Source organism: Mercenaria mercenaria, chromosome 4 (genome assembly GCF_021730395.1).
Source record: "Mercenaria mercenaria strain notata chromosome 4, MADL_Memer_1, whole genome shotgun sequence".
Taxonomy (NCBI): domain Eukaryota; kingdom Metazoa; phylum Mollusca; class Bivalvia; order Venerida; family Veneridae; genus Mercenaria; species Mercenaria mercenaria.
In genome coordinates this window covers 10570561-10595776 of record NC_069364.1, presented here as the reverse complement: position 1 = coordinate 10595776, position 25216 = coordinate 10570561, and the positions used below count along the sequence as shown (strand labels likewise).

The window sequence follows — 25216 nt, the reverse complement described above, 5'->3', positions numbered from 1 at the left end:
AAATAACCAGCTCCCTAGGTTTTGTCCATGACCGTTTCAAGGCGAAGAACTTCCAGAGATCTTTCTTCGTGTTTATTCGCATTTTGTTGTATCTGCGTTATATAACTTACTGAACTTTATTTAGGGTGAGCTATGACATTAAGTGGGTTGTACGACGTCCGTAGTCTGTCATCTGTCGTCGAGATTTTACTTAAACATCTTCTCGTCGGAATGAAAGCAAATTTGGTTTTCTTTCATAAACGTTTAACATATGTGTTCAATTTGACCGTTCAGGTTTGCGTACTAGCTAAAAGAATTTAAATCACTTGAAAGACATTGCTAGAATAGAAATAAAACGTATACGTAAACGACGTCTTCTCATTTGACTAGAGTTAAATATAGAAAACCTTGAAACGACTTCTTTTCAAGGATCATTTGATGACTCTTCACCAAACCTAGTATGCAAACTCCTTTATAGTCCTCTCTCATAGGTGTTTTGGCCAGTTCAGTGTGGCAGCAGATCTAAATATAGAACAGTCTTAAAACCATGTCTTTTGATTAATCGCTTGACGGATCTTCATCAAACTGTGTCCGTAACATCTTTGTATGGACCTCTCTCCAGGTTGGTCAGATGGCTCCATTTGACCCAACCCGCCAGAGCTACAAAAAGACAATAAAACACGAAATTACCTCTTCTTACGAACCACTAGATCGATTTTCACCAAACTTGGACTGTAGCATCCTTTTATGGACCTATCTCAAGTGAAGTTTGTAACGTGGTTCTGCTTGACTCTTTTTAGGGTTACCGGAGTTAAAAAATGAACAAAAAACAACTTTATATTTCTTCTTCTCGAGAACCAATTAATTGATTTTTTCCCTGACATCGTAACTATTGACGTTGAAATAAGGTGTACAATTTTACAAATAGTACAATGTCTACTGTTCATCATCATATTTCAAGTGAATGAATAACGCTTCGAGTGGTTTGTTATAATGAAAGTGATGCCAGGAAAAATTACTATCTAATGAAAACATTTCATACAGAACAAAAATAATTGACATAAATATGGAGGTGTTTTTCCACAAAATAGATATATTAAATGGATTTATGTATAAATAGAAAAAGTATAAAACCACAAGTCGCCTACCACGACATAAATGAAAATGTTGCAGGCTTGGTTTGATTGAGCGTAGTGGAAATGCTAGCTACCATCCACGTCCTTTAGCCCAGGGTTGAGCAGAACTCAGATCGACATTTACGCATGTTTAAGTACCGAAGTAAAATTTAGACGCACCCGCAGTGTACATGGAACCTTCAATGATACATAGAATGCAATTCCATGGAAAGCTGCGTATGGTCCTTAGTTAGAATATAGGGTTTGCCATAAACGAGAAAACAATGGGCAGAACTTAACAAACTGGAGAATTTAAAGAGGGGTCCTGATGTTATGGAGCCTGCATACCACAGAAACTGCCAAAAGACAGAATGAAAAAGCATGTTTTCTTCAGAAATTTGAACTTGTATTTTTCGCAATTTAGGAATTGTGGTATAAGAGACCCATCTTGGTCGGAGATTCATCATTTTGTATGGTTTCTCAACACCCAGTTGGAAGCATTTGAAGAAAACAGCTTTGTCAGCCCTGCTGCTGCTGAACACCTACCAGGATTTGAGATATTTTTGCTTCGATTCCTCGTCTTAATGTCAAGGGTAAGCAATTTTAAATTGAGATATGGTGTCATTAAACAAAAATATTTCATAGAATTTAAGACACAGTTTCGAAATTAACATGTATGAATTATTTAACCAGACGTATGGTACGTAAGTCATCGGACAGTATTAAATTAACTGAAGACGTACTAACGTTGATAAAAACCAAAAGGTCTTAATTTCGATTTTCTTTATAAAGCTCATTATTGTTACTTATTTGTTGCTAACATTGCTTTCTAAAGGACTTTGCAACACGCTCTTTAAATATTAGTGAAGAGTCGCCTGGATTGAAACGTGAACCAGACCAAGACGAACAAGCAACTTCTGAACAGCTGCATGCTGAGAACAACGAACTTAACGGAAACCAACCAGAACTACAGCAGTACCAGATGAGACGAACATGGGAGAGCAGGTAGTAATCGATTTAAATAGGAAAAAATTGAATGTTTTAATATACACTATTTTTATACTTTCGATTTTATTGAAACCTTATGTATTGAGTCACATTTTGGCAACATGTAAATATTATCCACTTTAACATTATTACCTTCGAAAACTTCATTCAGAATAATTGTTTTTCTGTATTGAAGTTAATATAAATCATTTTCAAAATAAATTGTTTTGACTTCCTTAATTAGCTTTTTTATCTCTTTGCAGCCCGCATCCCTATCTGTTTTTCAACTCAGATAGAGAAACCTTTACTTTCCTTGGATTTTTTATTGATCAAGACACTGGCAATCTTGTTGACCTGCAAACCAGAACTGTGTTAGAGGAGGGTATAATGTCACCAGATCTGTACAAAATATTGGTAGAAAATAAAGCTCCACTGCAAGAAGATTTTGACTCGTTGCAAAGGTACTTATGAGAGACCTATCTTTAAGTTGTATGGCAATGTGTTTTGACAATATTAAGCGGAATAGTAAAGTATAAGTTATTGATTTGAGCTTCACAAAAAACCTGAAACACGTAAAATGTTTCTAAAATATCAAACCTACTCAAATTAATTAAATATGTTCTTCTCATGATGCTATTAGATATACTGATTGACGTGACCCCAACATGACATTTGTTTAATTTGCAACGTCTTGTGCAAAAAACTGTGATTGTCATGATAATATTCTTGATTATACATTTCTGATTTTAATAGAAGTAAATACATATCACTTCAGTTTTATACTTATTCAACATTGATAGTGACGTACATTTGTTTATTGTCACAAACTTTGATGAGGGCCTCAAAACTTGTTTTTTTTTACTATTGATAACCATGCCTTCATCATTATAATGATTTTTTCAGTGGCATAACATATTTACTGTAGAGTGATGGATAGCTGTTCTTCACGTAATTTATTACTGATATAATTATATCATATCGGGTAATGCATTTTATTTCTCATTTGCAAATAACTATTTTCTCTTACGTTAAAAAGACATGAGAAAATCGTTAAGTTGTGTAAGGTAATGGGTATAGAGATGGAACATGATCCGGATGATACATATGAGCTGACAACAGACAACGTCAAGAAAATGTTAGCCATCTATATGAGATTCAGGTAAAAAGGCAGTTGCGTACATAGTAGATTGTTAATCAGTTTGTTTATTTATGCATTCCTGTATAAAGAGTCTCTAAATTTCTTAGAACCTGTTTAAAATTCTAAAAACCTGCGATGTGTTTAAACTTCTAGTATTTTGTTTAAAGTTTGTCCTATCTTTTGAAATACTAAAAAGATATACAGATACCACAATCGAACTACACATAGATTTCGTAATTATTATATATCCCTGAAAGGTATATATTGGTATATATCCATTCAAATGATTTTACATGTAGTACAATGGGCCGGAAAGGATATAACATGAACATTGCGACTATTGTAGTTTTACTACGCACAAAGTTAATACAAATGTGAATGTTTTGTAGTGAGTTTTCTGATCGGATTATAAGCAGCATGTTTTCTCTCTTTAACATAATGTCTGACGGCGGAACTTATTAAAAGGTTTTGTTGAATAAAACGTTGTCTTTCTGATTCTTTTAATTATTTGAGTTAAAAGGTACTATTTAATAAGTTTAATTTAAACTGTATTTATTAGATGTTGACAATAGGCAACCCGTAACAGTTATTCCACAGTCGCACAATATTGCATTTATCTTGGAAATTAAAGATACATGTCATTCATTTTTATTCAGTAATACCAGTCGGATTGATATACTTCCTATCTATTAATGAACTGCTTTCAGCACCAGAATTCTAGTTTTTTTCAAAATCCTCTTATTTTTCTTATAAAAATCCATTGATTGTATGAATGGGTGGTTTTGAGTCTTGTATAATGTCAGTACATATGATAATGGAAACAGTAGCTGATTACCCTTTTACTTTTAACAGAAGTATTTAATCGGACATAGTTTTGGTATTATAAAACATTTAAGAACACATACGTAATTTTGAAGCAAATTGAAAATAGAATTAATTATATAAGATTGAAAATTATTTAAATGCTAAGATGTATATTATCTTGAAGGGTATAGTAAATGGCTAGATTTTTTTCACAAATACTACGCGTAAAGGAGAAGTATAGAGTTTTGACATTTCAAGCCGAGACGAAATCTGATGTCATAACCAGAATCAAAGAGCGCCGCTCTGTCACACAGACAGAGTAACTGATTGACAGCTCATCAATGCGCAATGTCACAGTCACCAGCCGTCGTTTACTCTTTCAATGACAAGCGTGTACAATCAAAAATTAGTTGTGTTTTGATTTATGTGTTGGTTTCTGATTTAAGATACGTGTTCAACATTTCTATTTACACGAAAATGTAAGGTCAACATATAACATTATGCACGTATACGCAGTCTACCAAAGGCACATCATGGAAAGCACGTGCAACTTTCCCGCCAAAATACGTATAAACTAGCTCTTGTTATACAACACATACAGAAAATGTGTCGATCTTTATTATAACTAACGCGATGGGTTTATTGTAGATAATTTATATAGCACTGTTTCAATAAAATACAATTTTGATTGTATTATTTTCAGTCAAGGGCATCTTAAGTTTAATGTATGTCATGACGCCGAACAGACTGACGATTCTTCGAACATAAGTCCCGATTTAGTTCTTAAATTTCAAGCAATTCAATAACACTTAGGAAAAAGATATTGTGTGGTGCATGTTTTGGCAAAATAAAAGTGGAAAACCACAGGTCGCCCAACACGACATAAACGGAAATGTTGCAGGCTCGGTTTGATTGAGCCAGTTCATGGACGGCACATGTTTTAGAACATTTTTGTTAAATGGGTATGACGCGAAAATAACGCTTTGTGATATATTTTGGATATACAATTTTTTATATTGACGATTTTTTAATAATAAGAATAAGGCAAAAACTGTCTGGAAAAGCAAAATATTCCTTCTAGAAATAGTCTTTTGTTTGATTAAGTCGAATTTTTGACAATAGTCAGTTTTCTTTGCACTGATCTTGTCAAAAGTATTTTGAGTGCGGAAAAAACGGATTATGACAATATTTATCTCTGCAATCATTTACCAAGTATTAGCTCAAAATAAAAGTATTCTTAATTACATGTTAAGCAAATTAAAAAGCACTTCGCGATGCAAACTGGCTATTCGATTAATAGGTATATTCCCATATACAGCAGTTTAAATGTACATCAGATGTGCGTAACGTCTTGTGACGTGTAAAAATTGCAGACAATATATCACATATATATTTTTAAGCCAACACAGTCCTCATAAAACATGTTTCGCACATGTGTGGTACTTTCAAGATTCAGACACTGATGCCCTTTCTGTCAAGGTCTTAACAACCGATAACAAATATATGTATAAAAAGCGTATTATACTTTCCTCGTTAAGGTGAAATGCGCCACTCAAAATTTTTCAACGGACTGTTGTAAAATTTTCACAGATTACAATTGTCGATATTTCTAAGAGTGTTTTTTTTCTCGATTTCTCTGCTGCATATCTTCAAGAATAATGTATCTATTTATGTTAATGATATCTTCAAACAAGACCACTAACGCCGTCCTTTCAAGACAGCGCAAAATGACAAACCTGATTTAGATTAATTAAAATTAAGTTTTTTTCTATTGCTGGATGTAATGAAATGATCAGAAGAAGTAAGTTCTTATTTCATAGCATTCTTTCATTAGACGAATGTTTCCGATAAAATGCTTTCTTATACATGACATACGCACGATTACAGTATGCGAGTCTCAAATACACGGGGCCTTCGTGGCCGAGTGTACTTAGGTCCCCGGCTTTGAATCACTTGCCATTGACCGATGTAGGTTCAAGCCTCATCCGGAGCGTTGAATATTTCATGTTAGGAAGCCATCCAGCTTGCTTCCGGAAGGTCGACGGTTCTACCCAGGTGCCTACTGGTGATGACATAGCTTGAATGTGCGACGCTAAACCAACAAACTCAATTACGCGGACTGAGAATACTAAATTAATACATTAGTGCATGATACAGTAAAATAAACCGATGACACGATTCTATTACATCTATTATTTCAGAAACTGTACTGAGGAAACAGACGTCACGTAAAACATTTGCCGATTGAGGGCACTCTTTATGAATTTTAAAGCAATAACAAGACTACAAAGTCGACAGGATGATACGAGACAAAAATATTTAATAAACTGAAATAAAAACAAATTAAGCGGCAAACAAACAAAAATTTGATTTAGGCCTATTCGAGTGTTTGAAACATGCTTATCGATAAACTCCGGACGTAGTGAACAGGTGTTTAAAGTGATTGACATGTAAACGACTGTAAACGACTGCAAACTGGCAAACTCTGCTCTTCTCCTGTACGCGTAGTAGGTAATATCGAAAAAGTAAAACGATTACTTCTGAATATATTCAAATTTTAGTTTTATTGGAGGTACATGTATATATAATTGTTTGGACAGGTGTGATATTCCTGTTATTATCATGGGAGAAACTGGATGTGGTAAAACCAGACTGATCAAGTTTATGTGCTCTTTACAAATGCCACCTGGACTCCAAACATCAAATATGATATTGATGAAGGTAATGTTTTACGTGTTGGGCGTATCTCCCTTATTAATGTATTTCCACATACACACCTGGGAGCTGTTGTAAAACACATCTATCAGATAGTTCAGTTGTGTTTCACACTCCGAATCTAACAGAAATATAAGTGGGTATCGTTTGAATATGTCAAATAACAGAAATTGTGATTTCAGATTTAATTATAACATAGAACATTAGGCTTACGAAAATATATTCACACTGAATAAATAAATTGAGTGTGAGGTAAATAGTGTGTCGTAGTTAGTCGATGATATATTATTTTTCAGCCTGATTTCCAATTTCAAACAAATACAGAATAAAGCAAATTTGTCATTGATTTGGTCAAAATAATGTATCAGTGTTTTGATGCTTGAATGCCTTCAATAGAGTGGTCAGTACCTAGATAACATTGTGTAATTGATATGAATTAGACATGCAAGTTTACTATTATAAATGAACGACTTGATGTTTCTATTGTTATAATGATTAGCTTAATTATTGCATATTTTTCATTCTATTACCGACAAATGATATTGACATTTCTGAATACTTTACAGCAAGAACATATATGCAGATTGTCTTGAATTTCCAATTTTCGCTATAGTGAGGGTTATTCCAAAAGTTAATACTGTTGACATTTATATTATATTGCTAAACGAAATCCTTGAGATAGGTATAAAAGGTTCATTTCCTTATCAAATTGATCTTATTTCAAATCAAGACTGGTATTGCATTATTTTTGTCAAAGGTTCATGGAGGGACAACTAACAGAGATATAATTAGGAAAGTTGAAGAAGCAGAAAAAATTGCACAGGAAAACCGTGAAAAATTCGGGCCACATATGTATACAGTGTTGTTTTTTGATGAAGCAAATACTACAGAAGCAATTGGACTGATCAAAGAAATAATGTGTGACAAAACAGTTGAAGGGAAGAAGCTCAAACTGTGTGATAATCTCAAAATGGTGGCCGCGTGTAATCCGTACAGAAAGTAAGATACAAAATTTAATTGTTCTTGTCAACCGGCTTGCAATCATTCTGTTTACAGTTGAAAACCACTGTGTGTCTAGAAAACTTTGTATAGTGTTATTTATTATAAAACCAGTGTACATATTTAAAGTTTGATGTGATAGTGCTGGGAAATTAAATAAGAAAAGTGAAAATCAAAATTAAAGCATGTAGTCGCCGCTTTTTCTTTGTAGCTGACATTGTGTTAAGTATAGGTAACAATAAGTGGAAGTGCAAAACACAAGAACCATCACTTTATCTTAGATCTTTTTACGTTTTACACGAGGTCAGAAACTATTAAATAAAATGTACAGAAACTTTACTAAATGACAGAAAGCAAGAATAAAACCTCTATCCTGAATTGCTAAGCCCGGAGCTTATATGTAGTCCTTTACCAAATTTGTTTAAACGTTGCTCATTGGGTCTAAATCAGCCCCTGGGCTTATTTGGTTTACAAAGACTTATATAGGAAAAATTAAAAAATCCTCTTGTCAAAAACCGTAAAGCCATGATATTTGGTATGTAGCATTTTGTAGTTGTCCTTTACCAATTTTGTTCAAATCATGCTCATGGGATAAAACTTTCCCCGCTCTGGGGTTCACTTTCATATATCATAATGTTAAAACTACAAGTGCTGAACTATAAGCAGCATGTACCAATCTGAGTCAGAAGAATGATATAGGCCAATCTGAGCCCTATGTTAACTATAACTTTGCAGCTGCTGAATAGAACTTTATATGATATTTTGAGACGGCTTTAAATAGAAGTGTTGAACTTCATTAATTATTTTTTAATCTACGCTTTCTCTGTAAAATAGAAAAAAAGTGGAAAACCACAGGTCGTCCAACACGACATAAACGAAAATGTTACAGGCTCGGTTTGATTTTGCCCGTTCATGGTTGGTATTGAAAATGCAAGCCCTCTAGCCTTGTGTTGAGCAGACCGCAACATTTACACACATTATAATGTAGTTATAGACACATCCGCAGATATAGCACATGGAGCATTCAATGATGCACAGAGTGCAATTCCATGAAAAGCGGCATATCGTCCAAAGTTAAAATAATTGCTTTACCCTAAACGAGAAAACATTGAGCAGAACTAAACAAACTGGAATTTAAAGAGGGGATCTGATGTTATGGAGCCTTCATATAAAAATTCACAGCGGCAAGGAATGTAGCTATCTGTCAGACTGCATTCTCGTTTAAACACAGTTTGCTGTGCAACAAATAAATGGAAGTTTATGGAACCTGAATTACGGAAACATCCAGCGAACTGACCGATAGCCTTGTTGTTATTAAAACTAGAAAATTTCGTCGGAAAATGCAGTTCAATAACATATTGATAAACTATAACTATAGCATTTTCAGCTGTAAATTAGAATGATAAAATTAAACCTGTTTCTTTCTATGCATTGTCTGCTGCTAAGTCAGTTACGTTTTGGACATGGCCTCCGTGGCCGACTGGTTCAGGTTGCTGACTTCAAATCACTTGCCCCTCATCGATGTGGGTTCGAGCCTCACTCGGTTATTGAATTCTTCATGTTAGGATGCCATCCAACTGGCTTACGGAAGGTCGGTGGTTCTACCCAGGTACCCACTCGTGATGAAGTAATGCATGGAGGGGCCCCTGGGGTCTTCCTCCACCATCAAAGCTGGAAAGTCGCAATATGACCTATAATTGTGTTCCCAAATAAATAAATAAATAAATAAATTAGTTTTTTGACTAATTTTAGGGATCTTTGTATACAGATTTAGAACTTTAACTTTTCTACTTAGAATGGAATGGAATTCTTTTTTAGGGGTTCGCGTAGGCTCCTGAGTGCCCGAGATATAATATATAATATAATCTTTTCAATTTGTTTTAGGCATGCGGATGCGCTTATCAAGAAATTAGAGCAGGCAGGACTTGGGTATCACGTGGATGCTGATGAGACAACGGACAGACTAGGTCGTGTACCAATGAGACGTCTGGTGTACAGGGTTCAACCCTTACCACAGAGTTTACTACCACTAGTATGGGACTTTGGTCAGCTCAACACTCAAGTGGAAGATCTGTATATCAGACAGATGGTCAGAAGATATGTAAGTTGTTTTCACCACCGTCAGTTTAACGTAGTGAGCAGTGAAAGTATTCATGAAAATGTTAACTCGTTGTTAACTTTAGACGGAGTAATGATGTTATAAAACTGAAAGTCATTATTATATTTTTACAGATTCGAGAAGATATGTTGCCTGATATACCTGGATTGATAAAGGTGGTCAGTGCCATTTTGACTGCTTCCCAACACTTTATGAGACTACAAAAGGTAAATAATAGGAACATTAAAGGTTATATTTTGAAAAGTTGTATTTGCTCCTTGGACTGAACTACTTGTTTAGACAGTAGACAAACATACCTACAAAAAGACTATGTGATTATAGCCCATTAACCAAAATAGAACTTAATGATATGGAGATGTTCAAATCCCGGGTCGTCACGGACGTCCTTAGAATATCGTACGGATGCTTTTTACAGAACAAAAAAAAAGATTTACAGCATTATTTTATGTTAAAGTATTTACAGAATAATGAATATATTAAATAAAGACAATAACATGATGCAGCGCCCGAGCTGTCAACCCGACCGAGATACGGTGTCAACCTGCGTCTTTCGTGTGCCGCCAACAGTTTTACTTATACATTTTCTATGAAGCTATTAGTCACAATTACACCAAAGTTGGTCTGTATGGGGCCGACACAAGACTTAAAATTAGAGAACTTGTTAAACGACTTCTTCTTATGTACCACTTGATACAATTTCACCAATCTAAGGTTCAAGTGGTTTCGCATCGCACATTTTAGAGGCCGTCAAAGCTAGAAATGGGAAAAGTGTTTATTATGACCCCTTCTCACGAACCACATGATGGCTATTCACAAAAGGTGGTCTGTAGCATCAATGCACATCCACTGTCATATTATTGGAAATGCTTCCAGCTGGCACCTGTTATGATATGCCAGGACTAGAAATAAATACCCTATACTTGTAAAGACCTCTGTCAAGTTGGTTCAAGTGGTTCCACTTTGTGGGGTCGCCAGAGCTTAAAACAGAACTTCCTATGGATGGTCAGCAAATCTATTAGAAGCAAATGGTGTCAATCCTTTTCAGATGAGCTGCTTTATATTTTCTTGTACGTTCATTTGTTACATTTGTATGATAGAATTCCGCTTAAGCCAATTCTTTTGCATGAAGTCTGTTGCATGTTAAATAACCTGCCATGTCAATTCAACAAACCGACTCTGCTATTATTTTGCTTGGTTTCGCTCTGTTCTATGCTTCCACGGAATCTTCTTTTGGATAAATTTAGCAAATTAACAAAAGATCCGTGTGTTATAGGATGAATGTAGTTTTGTGTCATTGCGTGATGTAGACAGAGTCTTGTTGGTGATGAGTTGGTTTTATGAGCAAAGTCAAGGAGAAAGAACTCTTTACAATCGCATGGACGCCAAACTTTTTGTGGAACAAGATGGTCACATGCAAGACAGTGTTGAAGAGTCGATGGGAGAGACTGTCCAGGTAGTAAATCATACTGACATTTTTTTCATTTTATTTTGTTCGTTCAGTATTAAGTAAAAACTAACCTATAGTTCTCAAGCTGCATACAGTCTGTGAGGAAATGTTTTAAAGAAGTGTAATTATCACAACAGCAATCTTTAAGTGCCGTTTGTCGACTATAAAAAGTCTCCCCGTACTTGTTATATTTTCTGGCCCTTTGGGATCATGGAGTTCATTCAACATATGTGTAATAGAGTTCCGCTTAAGCCGGTGCTAGAGGGCGTGAGAGGTGTGCACATTTCATTACCTCTCATGAACAAACTCAAACCGAGTCTGCTATTATTCTTCTTGGTTGCATTCTTTGCTTCCGAAGGATCTTTTTGACAGATTTTATTTACTGCTGCATTATAACAGTTTGAGAGAATAACTCTTACACCGCTCATGGTTGTTTGGAAGCTAAATTACTTTTATTTTAGCGGATCTCATTTTCGTGAGTTAGCCCACTCTATTACACTGATCTGTCATTTATTTAATCTTGGTTGAAACCTACCACAACAATTACATTAGGGCTGGTCGGAGGATTATACTACCAGGCTTTTATCTCTGATAATATGTACTTCGTTTACATAATAATGATAGTTATAATAATAATAAAATCGTTATTTGATGAATGAAACGTACAAAGAGTACATAACATAAAAATGAAACGTATAATTATTTCCAGCATGGTCATCATTTACCAACAAAAAACAAAAATATACATAACAATATACAAAAAATTTATAATGTAACAAATGATTTCTATGTGAATAAACTTTATATATATAAAAGGTATATCAATTTATTTTATGCTAAGTAATGAAATACTGTATTCTATCAGTTAAAGTTAAATATTTTCATATTTCATCACTCACACTGTGAAAATATGAAATCTATATTTTCACACTGTGAGAGATATAGCTCCGCCCCCTCATTACATTGTGTATGAATTTTAAATTATTTGCTTAAAACAGGATGAAAATTGTAGCCGCACTTTGTTCTTTATAGTATATTTCTCGATTCAAATGATTTTACTTAAAGAGAATTTCATACCGTTATGCAGCAAAAAATAAAACAAAATGGAACTTTATGTTGCATGCGTCTTTATAACGTCACAGCACGTCTGACGTCATGTCTGTTTACGCGCGTCTGTTTCCCGCGCTGAGATTAAAATAGTTGCAAAATGCACATCTCAACGTAATTGAGCATAAAATAAAAAGAAAATTTGTTTGGTTTTCGTGAATATAGAATATATCTCACCTCGAAGTGAGAAAATTTTCACATTTTCACTCGCGCTACGCGCTCGTGAAAATATTTAAAATTTTCTCACTTCGAGGTGAGATATATTCCATATTCACTCAAAACAAACAAATATCCTCTATGTATTACAATAGTTTCCAATTATTTCAACTGGCAGACACTCGCATATACATATGAAAAAAAGAAGAGAAAAACAAAGAATAAAAATACAAAAACAACAAAAAGGAAACGGCATCATTATATGTAATAATTGAGAAAACGTTATCTAAGCCCTGGTCTGTAAAATGAACAGGTGTTGTTTAAAATTAATTTTGAATGAAATTTATTGGATTACTTAATTTCAACAGATATTTCATTCCAAATATTAACGCTGAATTACGAAAACGAATCTTTTAGATACAAATACATTTTATATGCAAGAATAATTACTTTTATACATGTAGTATGTACTTAAACAGTGACTCTCAATATATACGTGATAAACTTATTATTTTACTGTTTTACAATGTTATGGCACTAATGCAGTTTAGAGCACTTCTTGCTAGAACTGCAAAACAAGAAAATGGAAGACGTCATGTGTCCTTTTACTCCTTTGGTATTGACGTCCGTTCCAAAAATGCATTTGAGAAATTGAACCTGCAAAATTCCATCTTACGTAGTTTTTTCAACGGCACTGTCTTGAGTTTGGCCAAAGAAATACAGTGAGATCTTGTCTACCAAAGATAACTGGTACAAAAACAGGAAACACCACGTTTTAAGAATGCAGCTTACTCCCATCCACCCCAGAAAACGTTATCCTACAGCAGCATATGTATGGATATGTACATCAAGAAAATATACATTATATAAATACATACAGAAGACAATACAGATCGAACAATTAAAGGAACAACAAGAACACTGCAATAGAACGAACACCACTAGGGGACAAATAGAATAGAAAGACAAGTGTATTCGTCATGTATGTATGAAATTTGGACTTCTATTTTCAGAATTTAAATATAATCACAATATGGCACGCTGTATCTCCTGTATTAGAAACAAAGATTTGCAGTATGACTTCTTTTTTCAGAACGGAAGAGTGGATGACTTGACGCGTTCATTGATTCTTTCGTTGGGAGTTTGCTACCATGCTTGCTTAAAAAATAGGAAACAGTATCGTCACTATATAGCTCGTTCATTCAAATTGCCTTGCGCGTTAACTAATGGAGGAGAGCAAATAAAAGCAGAAATTGTAAGGTAAGCATTACAAAGAAAAGTCGCAATATTTTAAAGTTGCACGCTTTCAGATTTATAATTAGCCTGGCTCCCTGGCTGCCTGGTTATTTTTTATATTAATACTGGAAACATTTTAAAAGAAAATTTTAAGTCTCTAAAATGGCACAGTTTTATCCGATGGCTGAACCATACAGCCTGGTGAAAGTTGGCCTGTGTAACCCTAGATTGCCCCTGTAAATCATTAACTACTGAGAACCCTATCAATTATGAGGCAATTAACTATCCTATGTAATGACAAGTTCTCCTTACCAATTTGATAGGGGTCATTTGAGAAAACATCAGATGTTGATATTTTTTAGAAGAGTCCATGATTCAACAGTTTACTAGTAAATGTAAAAGAGAAATATTGTATGAGGATAATCATTTGGAGGTAACATAAACTCAGGATCTTTTTTATGAATTTTTAGGTTTATTAAATGTTAAATATGGAAACTCCAACTACAGAAAGTGTTTACTGTTATGGTAAAATTAACGCTTACATCATAAAAGTTCAAATGTATTTTATGTGGAGAAATGAAAGAAAACAGAAAAGAAAGACAGTGCTTGTGTTTCATGGTCAATAAAGACTTGTCATTGTACACAATTGAGCAACTTTTGGGTACAGTGCAACCTCTGTAGAGCAACAACCTTTGGGGGATACAAATATTGATTGTTATGTAGAGGTTGTGGTTCTGAAGAGGTAAATTTGATGGTATATTTCAGCTTAGGGAAATTTTGATGATGTTGTTATAGAAAGGCTTGTGCTTAATAGAGGGCTGCTCTGGAGAGGTTGTACTGTATTAATATTGTTTCGCTGGAGAAAAGTTTGTGTTTTAAATGAATTTTTTATTATTAGAAAAAGAAAAAATAATAATGAAGGGTGCTGGTGATGTTAAAAGTACTTAGCGCCTTGAATTCTGTTTTGGTCGACAGTGAGATGTCTTCAGCTACGGCCAGTTCTTGATGACACCAAGTCAGTAGATTATTTTCAATTTTATTTCAAATGACAACATGACAAATGCTGGAGGTCATAGTTTAAAGTTCTAAAGTAAAATGAAATTTTACACAAAGTTTTAAACCAGTCCATCACAGTCCGTGATTAACTGTGTGCATTATAAAGCGTTTAAATTATAAATGACTGTTATTCATATTTTTGGTCTATGTTTTTTGGAGTGTTATTCTTAAAAAGAGCAGTCCGTAAGACAGCCAATGCTCGACTATTCAAATTGTTTTCCTAGAAGCAGGAATATTACCCTATCTTAAAATATCTATAGAGTTTCAATCCAGTATCTGCATTCGTTTTTGGAGATGGGAACTTACATGCAAAATTTACATTAACTAGGATTAGTCTGAAAGGGGGCATAATTTGGACAATGCATGTCAGAGCTATGGGACGTCACTTAAGGTACAGTAGGCGACTCAACAATAATGGTACATTGTGTGCTGTCATAGTGGAAAAAAGCAAATGCAATTGGGGCAATTTCTGAAGTTAAGCTTTTGCCGCTGCCAGTTAGTCAACAGAATAAAACATAATTTCCTTTTAAATATTCTTTTATAACATTCTTTTGGTTTGGTTTTATTTGTTCATATATTTTAAAACTTTTAAATATAGCTTCATCCATTTCATCATTAAAAGTAAAGTTTAAAATGATTTAATTCTTGATCATAAGATCAAAAATCCTCTGATAAATATGTAAAAGCACATTCCTGTTGTCTGATAAGCCAATACAAGCTGATGGCAGGTCATAAATCGGTAAATTAGCTGCGGCTCATTAAATGATGAAACCCTTAGGTAACACGTCACAGTAGTAGCAGCAGATTGTCACTAAAAGAAATTAATGGGAATTTGTCTCACAAATTTGTGAGACACTGGTAGCCAACTTTCACCAGTCCCTATGTTTGGAGACAGGGGCAATAAAAATGTCAATGTAGAAACAACCCTCTTAATGAAGAAACTAAGAACAAATGTATGGAAGGGAGCCAGTCTAATTTATAATTTAAACATTGTTTTATTTCTCTTTATAACTCAGCCAACGACATTTTTCAATGACTTCTAGGCAGTAATACTTTTTAAGTCTATTACAATATTAGTAAAGCAGTTTATTGCAAAAGGGGGCCTCCGTGGCCTAGTGATTAAGGTAGCTGATCTTCTACAAGTTGCTATTTAATAGTGTGAGTTCGAAACCTATAGTGTAGAATCCTTTCATGTGAGAAGGCGATCCGGCTGGCTTACAAAAGATAATTGGGTGTACCCAGTGTACTATTACTCGCCTAACTAATGACTAGAGAGGCATCTAAGGTCGTCTACGATCATACATGCAAGAACGTCTTTACAATATAACCGAAGCAAAATTTAATAAGCTGCCCGTGTTGATTGATAAAATAGATTTACGGTTTATGGTATTTTATAGATAAGAATTTCGTACAGTTATTTAGAATCATATCACTTTAATCTGATTTCAAGAATCGGCAGATATTGGAAAGACACAAGCTTGCAGTATCTGCATTGACTCTGTAATATTTATATTCCGCGTCAGTATTTAAAGGTTAAGATTACTCGTTTCATATATACATATAAACACTATATATGAACAATAAAATACAATCAATTTGTTTGCAATGTAACCTTAATACCAGACTTATTGTAAAGATCTAGTTACATTGATGTCTGTTATTTTCGATGGGAAAATATCACGAACAATAAGTTTAGTAACTACAATTTTGTAGTGGCAGCTGTCTAGGTTGGTAATGCCATGGAAGTTTATTTTTAGGGTTATATCTGTGAATGTACTTAAATAATTGGTACATGTAACATAAGCCATAGTTGAACTATTGCTCAACCCGTGTTAGAGGACGTGGACAGTAGCATGCATTTCCACTACCGTTCATAAACAAGCTCAATCAATCCGAGCCTGCAACATTTTCATTTTATCATGTTTAGCGCCATGTGATGTTTACATTTTCTCTATTTTACAATTTATTTAGAATGTTATGAGGGGTTTACATGTACTTTATCAAACATTTATAAAACATAGATTTGTACTTATTTGTTGCCTAAACCGTGTTGTTGTAACTCGCAACTCGACGAAATTATTTTGTAGTTGCCAGGATGTGTTTCTAGATCAAGTGCACCTAGAAAAACACATTGCGCGTAACAAGGCGCTCAAGGAAAATGTGTTTATGATGGTTGTGTGTATAGAACTTCGTATCCCACTGTTCCTTGTCGGAAAACCAGGAAGCTCCAAGTCTCTCGCCAAAACCATTGTGAATGATGCTATGCAAGGGAATGCTGCAAGGGAGGCACTGTTTAGAGAACTGAAACAAGTATGAATACTACTTATTTGCTGCAAATTGGTCTTTTCTCTATTCACATGATTCACAAAAGTCCTAATAGTTCATCTGGGTATTTGAATCAAACTAATTTACGTCCAGTCGTACCATACGCTTGTAATCTTGTTAATCTCCGGCCGCGTCATACCAAAGACGCGAAAAATGGCTTGACGCTCAGCATTAAAAGGGAAACTATATACCCTCGTGGCGATGGATTCCATCAGGAATAAGATGTCGAGAGTGATTAATATAAGTTGTAGAACTTGCTTCACAATCGGGCTAAAATAAATTATGTATAAACTTATCTTGTTAAAAACAAAATATATTATCGCATAACAGAGTTTTGGGTTGCTAATAAATTAAATAGCAGACGTGGAATTTCTGTAAAAATGATTATATCAGTATCAATTTTCTGTTGCTCTGAAGTATAATACTACCTCTGTTAGATTATGTGTTGCGACTGCCCTCGAATGTTAGGAGAACAGTGTGAATAGACCGGGATTTGTCTTAAGATAATGATAACATTAATCGAGTTTTAGCTTTTTGAGTCGATGTATTGAAAAATTTCACATATTCATAAGCAATCATCAGGTTTATTCTGCTTCAGTAATCTAAAGGAGTTTATTTCCTTTTTCTTGCTTTAAACGGACATTGTCAGCAAAGATTTAGATATAAGTGCACATATGTTTAATGAAATTCTATTGGAAAATCTTTTTAAATAAGTACTTTTTAATGAAAATATCTTAAAAATCAAAGCTGACCAGTTAGGACCTTAAAATATATAGAAAGTTTTAATATGTTTTACCGTACAATGCAGTTTCACGATATATGTGATATATTTGTATCGGCGTCCTCGCACGTCAATCAAACGTTTTATTTAGTAGATTATGAAGAAAATCTTCATTTGAATTGTGTGTTCTCGTTAAGGCACAGATGGTATCATTCCAATGCAGTCCACTGTCTACTCCGGATGGTATCGTAGGTACTTTCAGACAATGCTCTCAGTTCCAGAAAGGAAAAAATTTAGAAACATTTGTCTCGATTGTCGTGCTTGATGAAGTTGGATTGGCGGAGGACAGTCCGAGAATGCCCTTAAAGGTATAATTCAACCAAATTTAATGAGTTTGTTTGTACGGTAATAGGTCTAGCTAGCTTAAACAGCACATACATCAAGCAAGTTTGCCGTCCACAAAAATATCATAGATAAAATCTTGGCCAGTATAACCAATAACATCGGTTGAATTTTTCTCAAGGTCTGTATTGAGCATTCATTTGCCAGATCGAGGTTTTATTAGTCCCCTACTGGTTGAAAACCAGTTTCGGGGACTATAGGAATGCACTTTTCCGTCATTCCGTCCGTCCGTCTGTCCGTCCGTCCGTCCGTCTGTCCGTCCGTCCGTCCGTCCGCAATTTCGTGTCCGGTCCATAACTCTGTCATCCATGAAGGGATTTTAATATTACTTGGCACAAATGTTCCCCATGATGAGACGACGTGTCATGCGCAAAACCCGGACCCCTAGCTCAAAGGTCAAGGTGACAATTGGAGGTCAAAGGTCAACAGGGCTTTTTTCCTGTCCGGTCCACAACTCTCCCATCCTTGAAGGGATTTTAGTATTACTTGGCACAAATGTTCCCCATGATGAGATGATGTGTCATGCGCAAATCCCGGACCCCTAGCTCAAAGGTCAAGGTCACAATTGGAGGTCAAAGGTCAACAGGGCTTTTTTCCTGTCCGGTCCATAACTCTCCCATCCATGAAGAGATTTTAATATTACTTGGCACAAATGTTCCCCATGAGGAGACGACGTGTCATGCGCAAAACCTGGACCCCTAGCTTAAAGGTCAAGGTCACAATTGGAGGTCAAAGGTCAACAAGGCTTTTTTCCTGTCCGGTCCATAACTCTCCCATCTATGAAGGGATTTTAATATTACTTGGCAGAAATGTACCTCATAATCAGACGATGTGTCATGCACAACTTTCAGACCCCTAGCTCAAAGGTCAAGGTCACACTGAACAGTCAAATGTTAACATAGCATGAACAGGGTCTGTTTCGTGTCCGGTCCATAACTCTGACATTCATTAAGGGATTTTAATATCACTTAGCACAAGTGTTCCCCATGATGAGACGACGTGTCATGCGCAAATCCCGGACCCCTAGCTCAAAGGTCAAGGTCACAATGGGGGTCAAAGGTCAACAGAGTTTTTTTCTGTCCCGTCCATAACTGTGCCATCCATGAAGGGATTTTAATATTACTTGGCACAAAGGTTTCCCATGATGAGACGACGTGTCATGCGCAACACCCAGTACCCTAGCTTAAAGGTCAAGGTCACACTTTGAGATCAAAGGTCAAGAGGATTTTTTTCCTGTCCGGTCTATAACTTTGTCATGCAAAGCAGGATTTAGATATCAGTTGGCACAAATATTCCCCTGGATGAGACAACATGTCATGCGCAAGAACCAGGTCCCTAGGTCTAAGGTCAAGGTCATATTTAGAGGTCAAAGGTCAAATTCAAGAATGACTTTGTACGGAACATTTCTTCTTCATGCATGGAGGGATTTTGATGTAACTTGGAACAAATGTTCACCACCATGAGGCATCCTTGTTTTTAGAATTACGTCCTTTGTTGTTACTATAAATAGATTTTATTGTAACTTTTTTATTACTGGCGGTAGAGAAAAATCGAGACCATTTTTCTGTGGTACAGCATGCATGTTACATCCAATTTTTAGGTGTATTTTGACCTATCTCTACCTGGTAAAGGGTTTCTTGTGGACTTATATTATATAGATTTTTTTTTTTTTTTTTTTTTTTTTTTTTTTTTTAAAAGATTAATTTCCCTTTGTTGGTACTATAAATAACTTACATGATAACATTTTTATAATCAGCCAAAAAAATTCAATATGAAAACAACTGTGGGTTTTTATATATGCACATTTTAATCCAAGTGTGTTGTTATAACATATTGTATATGTAGTACAATATTGTTTATACATCATTGACAGATATCAGTTCATTATGTTATACTGCAGAAGAGAAAATTAGGTGCCTTCCAGTAGGGGACTTTGTATTGCATGGCAATACTTCATTCACTTGTTCTTTTTAGCATATATGAGACAAACCCGTGATATTTTGGAACTAGGCTTCTACCATTCGATATTTATCCTTGTTGTTTACCATTTTCCAAACACGCAGAACGCCATCGAAGGTAGAATGAAATTACTTTTTGCTGCTATAGTATAAGAAATTAAAATTATAGAAGTATTTTCATTGTTTATCAAACATATGCAGAGTATAACATTAAACGTTTTACATTTGTATTTCCAGACTCTGCATCCACTTTTGGAGGATGGTTGTCAAGGAGATGAAAAGCCAGAAAAATATAAAAAGGTTTATAATTGTCATTTTCTTTTTCCTGATTCAGTATTGCTAACGTTAAGGTAAATTTTAACATAACATCTAGTAGCCCTTGCAACAATGGTGTTCAGACGGAAATTGACGCTATAAAGTTTTCCTTTTTCAAATATCATTGATACAGTACAGTATAATATTTCTTATGCGGGCATGGAAGAGTTTTAAAAAAAATACCTTCTTTTGTGGCATTTGTCAAAATGATATGATTATATAGTTTTGATATCGGCTTGATATAGTGGCTTGTTGTAGTGAACTTTATCTTTGAATATATTCCTTTTAGGTCGCCTTTATTGGTATCTCAAATTGGGCATTAGATCCAGCTAAAATGAACAGGGGCATTCTAGTTCAGAGAGAAGTACCCGACTTGAAGGAGCTAAAGAGAAGTGCACGGTAATGCTGTTTTTTCTACCTTCTGTCGTGTCAACATTATCATTAACAGTGCATTACCTAAATAAAATACTCAGACACTTACTTTCGGAACTAGTAACCCTTTCTGACGTTTGTTTTATACACTCGCTTGGACTTTAAACTTTGATAATATCCAGGATATTGGTTATGCTATTAGCATTGATCAAAACTATTTTACAGAGGTATATGCAAGACAAACGGGGAACTTGGAAATTTGATAAGACCATTGATTGAGCCTATGGCAAAGTCTTATCTTGAAATATTCGAAAAAGCATCAAGACAGATGAGAGAGTTCTTTGGGCTTCGAGATTTTTACAGGTTACCTAAAACTATCTTAGCTTCTATAAAATATTTTTAATTTTTATCATTGAGTATTCACAGTTCTTACACACAAATAGTAAGGCTTATGATAAAGTAGGTTGCAACTCTAATTTCAGTTTATACAAGTTTAACCATCAGCGGATTTGACATTTATACGTTACTATGTTTTTATATGTGTCCTTTATTGTGAGATAGTTCTTACAGTTATTTCTGTTAATATATCACTTTTATATATATACTGGAAAGGTTATTTGTTTTACAGCCTAGTAAAAATGGTGTTCAGATTTGTTGAAAAAGCAAAAAGGAAACCAACGTGGCATGAAATGTTACATGCTATCAAGAGAAACTTTGGTGGACTCGACGAAGATAAAGTGGACCCAGTAGACAGCTTCAGAAGTTATTTAGCAACTATTGATTTCGGAGAAGTATATACTATATCTTTTTCAGACATTTATATGTGATCATACAATGGCTCAGGCAGTGTCATTTAGTACAATTGTTTCCTTTGATTTGGTTATTTTAATTAGGAAAGGTTATTTGAAAGTGGTAGAGGTTATGCTCACGATGAATTTGTAGCCATATGCAATGAACAAATATCAAATTACATTTTAGCAAAGCGGACCGAATCCAGACAATAGTTCAGCAGGGCTCATTGAAGCATGTTTGTTTGATACGTACGAAATGAACAGGTAATAACAGCGTTTTATAATGGCTTTAAAGAATTTAAATACGTGTTATTTGGGACAGTAAACATTGAAGGAAAATCATTTTGAAAAGTATTGTCTTTTGCCCTATTTGTTTATTACAAAGATTATTATATAGTTTAAAAACAGCTCCTAGTTATTGTCTTCGTACATAAATCGTTCTCAGTCATTTCTACCGAAACATTTGAAAGGTCAAATACTCAAAGAATTGTATGTAGACAGTATGTAGAACACAAGGTATTGAACAAAAGAGCAGGTAGGTTATACATAAGAAAAAGTGCCCCCCCACCCCAATTTTCGCACATTTTTAGCTCACCTGTCACAAAGTGACAAGGTGAGCTTTTGTGATCGTGCGGCGTCCGTCGTCCGTCGTCCGTGCGTCCGTGCGTCCGTGCGTAAACTTTTGCTTGTGACCACTCTGGAGGTCACAATTTTCACGGAATCTTTATGAAAGTTGGTCAGAATGTTCACCTTGATGATATCTAGGTCAAGTTCGAAAGTGGGTCACGTGCCGTCAAAAACTAGGTCAGTAGGTCTAAAAATAGAAAAACCTTGTGACCTCTCTAGAGGCCATATATTACACAAGATCTTCATGAAAATTGGTCAGAATGTTCACCTTGATGATATCTAAGTCAAGTTCGAAACTGGGTCACGTGCGGTCAAAAACTAGGTCAGTAGGTCTAAAAATAGAAAAACCTTGTGACCTCTCTAGAAGCCATATATTTCACAAGATCTTCATGAAAATTGGTCAGAATGTTCACCTTGATAATATCTAGGTCAAGTTCGAAACTGGGTCACGTGATGTCAAAAACTAGGTCAGTAGGTCTAAAAATAGAAAAACCTTGTGACCTCTCTAGAGGCCATATATTACACAAGATCTTCATGAAAATTAGTCAGAACGTTCAACTTGATGATATCTAGGTCAAGTTCAAAGTGGGTCACGTGCCGTCAAAAACTAGGTCAGCAGGTCATAAAATAGAAAAACCTTGTGACCTCTCTAAAGGCCGTACGTTTCAATGGATCTTCATAAAAATTGGTCAGAATGTTCACCTTGATGATATCTAGGTCAGGTTCGATACTGGGTCATGTGCCTTCAAATACTAGGTCAGTAGGTCAAATAATAGAAAAACCTTGTGACCTCTCTAGAGGCCATATTTTTCATGGGATCTGTATGAAAGTTGGTCTGAATATTCATCTTGATGATATCTAGGTCAAGTTCGAATCTGGGTCAACGGCTGTAAAAAACTAGGTCAGTAGGTCAAATAATAGAAAAACCTTGTGACCTCTCTAGAGGCCATATTTTTCTTGGGATCTGTATGAAAGTTGATTTGAATGTTCATCTTGATGATATCTAGGTCAAGTTCGAAACTGGGTCAACTGCGGTCAAAAACTAGGTCAGTATGTCTAAAAATAGAAAAACCTTGTGACCTCTCTAGAGGCCGTACTTTTCAATGGATCTTCATGAAAATTGGTCAGAATTTTTACCTTGATGATATCTAGGTCAGGTTCAAACTGGGTCACGTGCTGTCAAAAACTAGGTCAGTAGATCAAATAATAGAAAAACCTTTTGACCTCTTTAGAGGCCATATTTTTCATGGGATCTGTATGAAAGTTGGTCTGAATGTTCATCTTGATGATATCTAGATCAAGTTCGAAACTGGGTCAACTGCACTCAAAAACTAGGTCAGTAGGTCTAAAAATAGAAAAACCTAGTGACCTCTCTAGAGGCCATATTTTTCAATAAATCTTCATGAAAATTGGTCAGAATGTTCATCTTGATGATATCTAGGTCAAGTTCGAAACTGAGTCACGTGTAATCATAAACTAGGTCAGTAGGTCAAATAAATAAAAAAACCTTGTGACCTCTCTAGAGGCCATATTTTTCATGGGATCTGTATGAAAGTTGGTCTTAGTATTCATCTTGATGATATCTAGATAAAGTTTGAAACTGGGTCAACTGCGGTCAAAAACTAGGTCAGTAGGTCTAAAAATAGAAAAACCTTTTGACCACTTTAGAGGCCATATTTTTCAATGGATCTTCATGAAAATTTGTCTGAATGTTCACCTTGATGATATCTAGATAAAATTTGAAACTGGGTCACGTATGGACAAAACTAGGTCAGAAGGTATAAAAATAGAAAAACCTTGTGACCTCTCTAGAGGCCATACTCTTTATGAGATCTTCATGAAAATTTGTGAGAATGTTCACCTTGATAATATCTAGGTCAAGTTCAAAACTGGGTCATGTGCCTTCAAAAACTAGGTCATTAGGTCAAATAAAAGAAAAACCTTGTGACCTCTCTAGAAGCCATATTTTTCAATGGATCTTCATGAAAATTGGGTCATGTGGAGAAGGTGAGCGATTCATGGTCCTCTTGTTAAAGTTAATGACAACATGTCAGCATGTTAAATGACTTGCTTTTATTGAATAAATGTCAAATAGAGCGTGAAAAACTGAGTTAAAGAAATATTGATAGTTTTTAATTACCATAGTAGAGTTTTTTTAATTACCATAGTAGAGTTTTTAACTACCACAGGTGTAGATTTTGTCGTCGAATTATTTGAAAACAAAGGAAGCCCTTTATCGTCAAATTTGTTTCGCTTTTCAAGAATTAGCATTCTCAAATGATCTCAGAAGTATTGTGTGGCGCGTTGTTTCTTTTAAACAAACTTTGAAGATTAAATGGATGTTTTAGTGTTTTTGTACACATATGGCCAAAATATTTATACCTGTATAGTGATTTTTGAAATGTAGGAAATGTTTGGACCATTTTCTAGTTTTAATCAAACGTACTAAGTTTTTGAAATCTTTTACTTCAGCGAGAGTCGGTATCTGTTGCTGTTAACAGAGAACTATGGAGCACTCTCTATTGTTCAGCAACAGATTCTGTCAAGGAGTAGCAGACCAATTACAATATTTGGAAGCAGTTTCAGAAGTGATCAGGAGTACACACAGGTTAAAGCTTTCGTTTGACTTTGATATGTTTTAAAAAGTTATTTCATGTGTTTATGACTTCCCATTTTTAGCTCACCTGTCAAATAGTGACAATGTGAGCTTTTGTGATCGCGCAGCGTCCGTGCGTGCGTGCGTTCGTGCGTGCGTAAACTTTAGCTTGTGACCACTCTAGAGGTTACATTTTTCATGGGATCTTTATGAAAATTTGTCAGAATGCTCACCTTGATGATATCTAGGTC

At 35.0% G+C, this 25216-nt stretch overlaps 1 protein-coding gene across 1 annotated transcript in view; it reads left to right on the top strand.

Moving 5' to 3' along the window:
• LOC123552660 (E3 ubiquitin-protein ligase rnf213-alpha-like) overlaps positions 1–25216 on the top strand; it is an 80489-nt gene that overhangs the window by 43127 nt on the left and 12146 nt on the right. The window contains exons 20-37 of the mRNA XM_053540381.1: positions 1519–1687; positions 1930–2099; positions 2345–2542; positions 3118–3240; positions 6624–6744; positions 7496–7737; positions 9622–9838; positions 9970–10062; positions 11130–11287; positions 13668–13826; positions 16946–17168; positions 18102–18272; positions 20502–20564; positions 20869–20978; positions 21177–21314; positions 21580–21742; positions 21930–22006; positions 24842–24977. Coding sequence (XP_053396356.1) covers positions 1519–1687; positions 1930–2099; positions 2345–2542; positions 3118–3240; positions 6624–6744; positions 7496–7737; positions 9622–9838; positions 9970–10062; positions 11130–11287; positions 13668–13826; positions 16946–17168; positions 18102–18272; positions 20502–20564; positions 20869–20978; positions 21177–21314; positions 21580–21742; positions 21930–22006; positions 24842–24977 — 2731 coding nt within the window. The remainder of the gene's footprint in view (positions 1–1518; positions 1688–1929; positions 2100–2344; positions 2543–3117; positions 3241–6623; positions 6745–7495; positions 7738–9621; positions 9839–9969; positions 10063–11129; positions 11288–13667; positions 13827–16945; positions 17169–18101; positions 18273–20501; positions 20565–20868; positions 20979–21176; positions 21315–21579; positions 21743–21929; positions 22007–24841; positions 24978–25216) is intronic.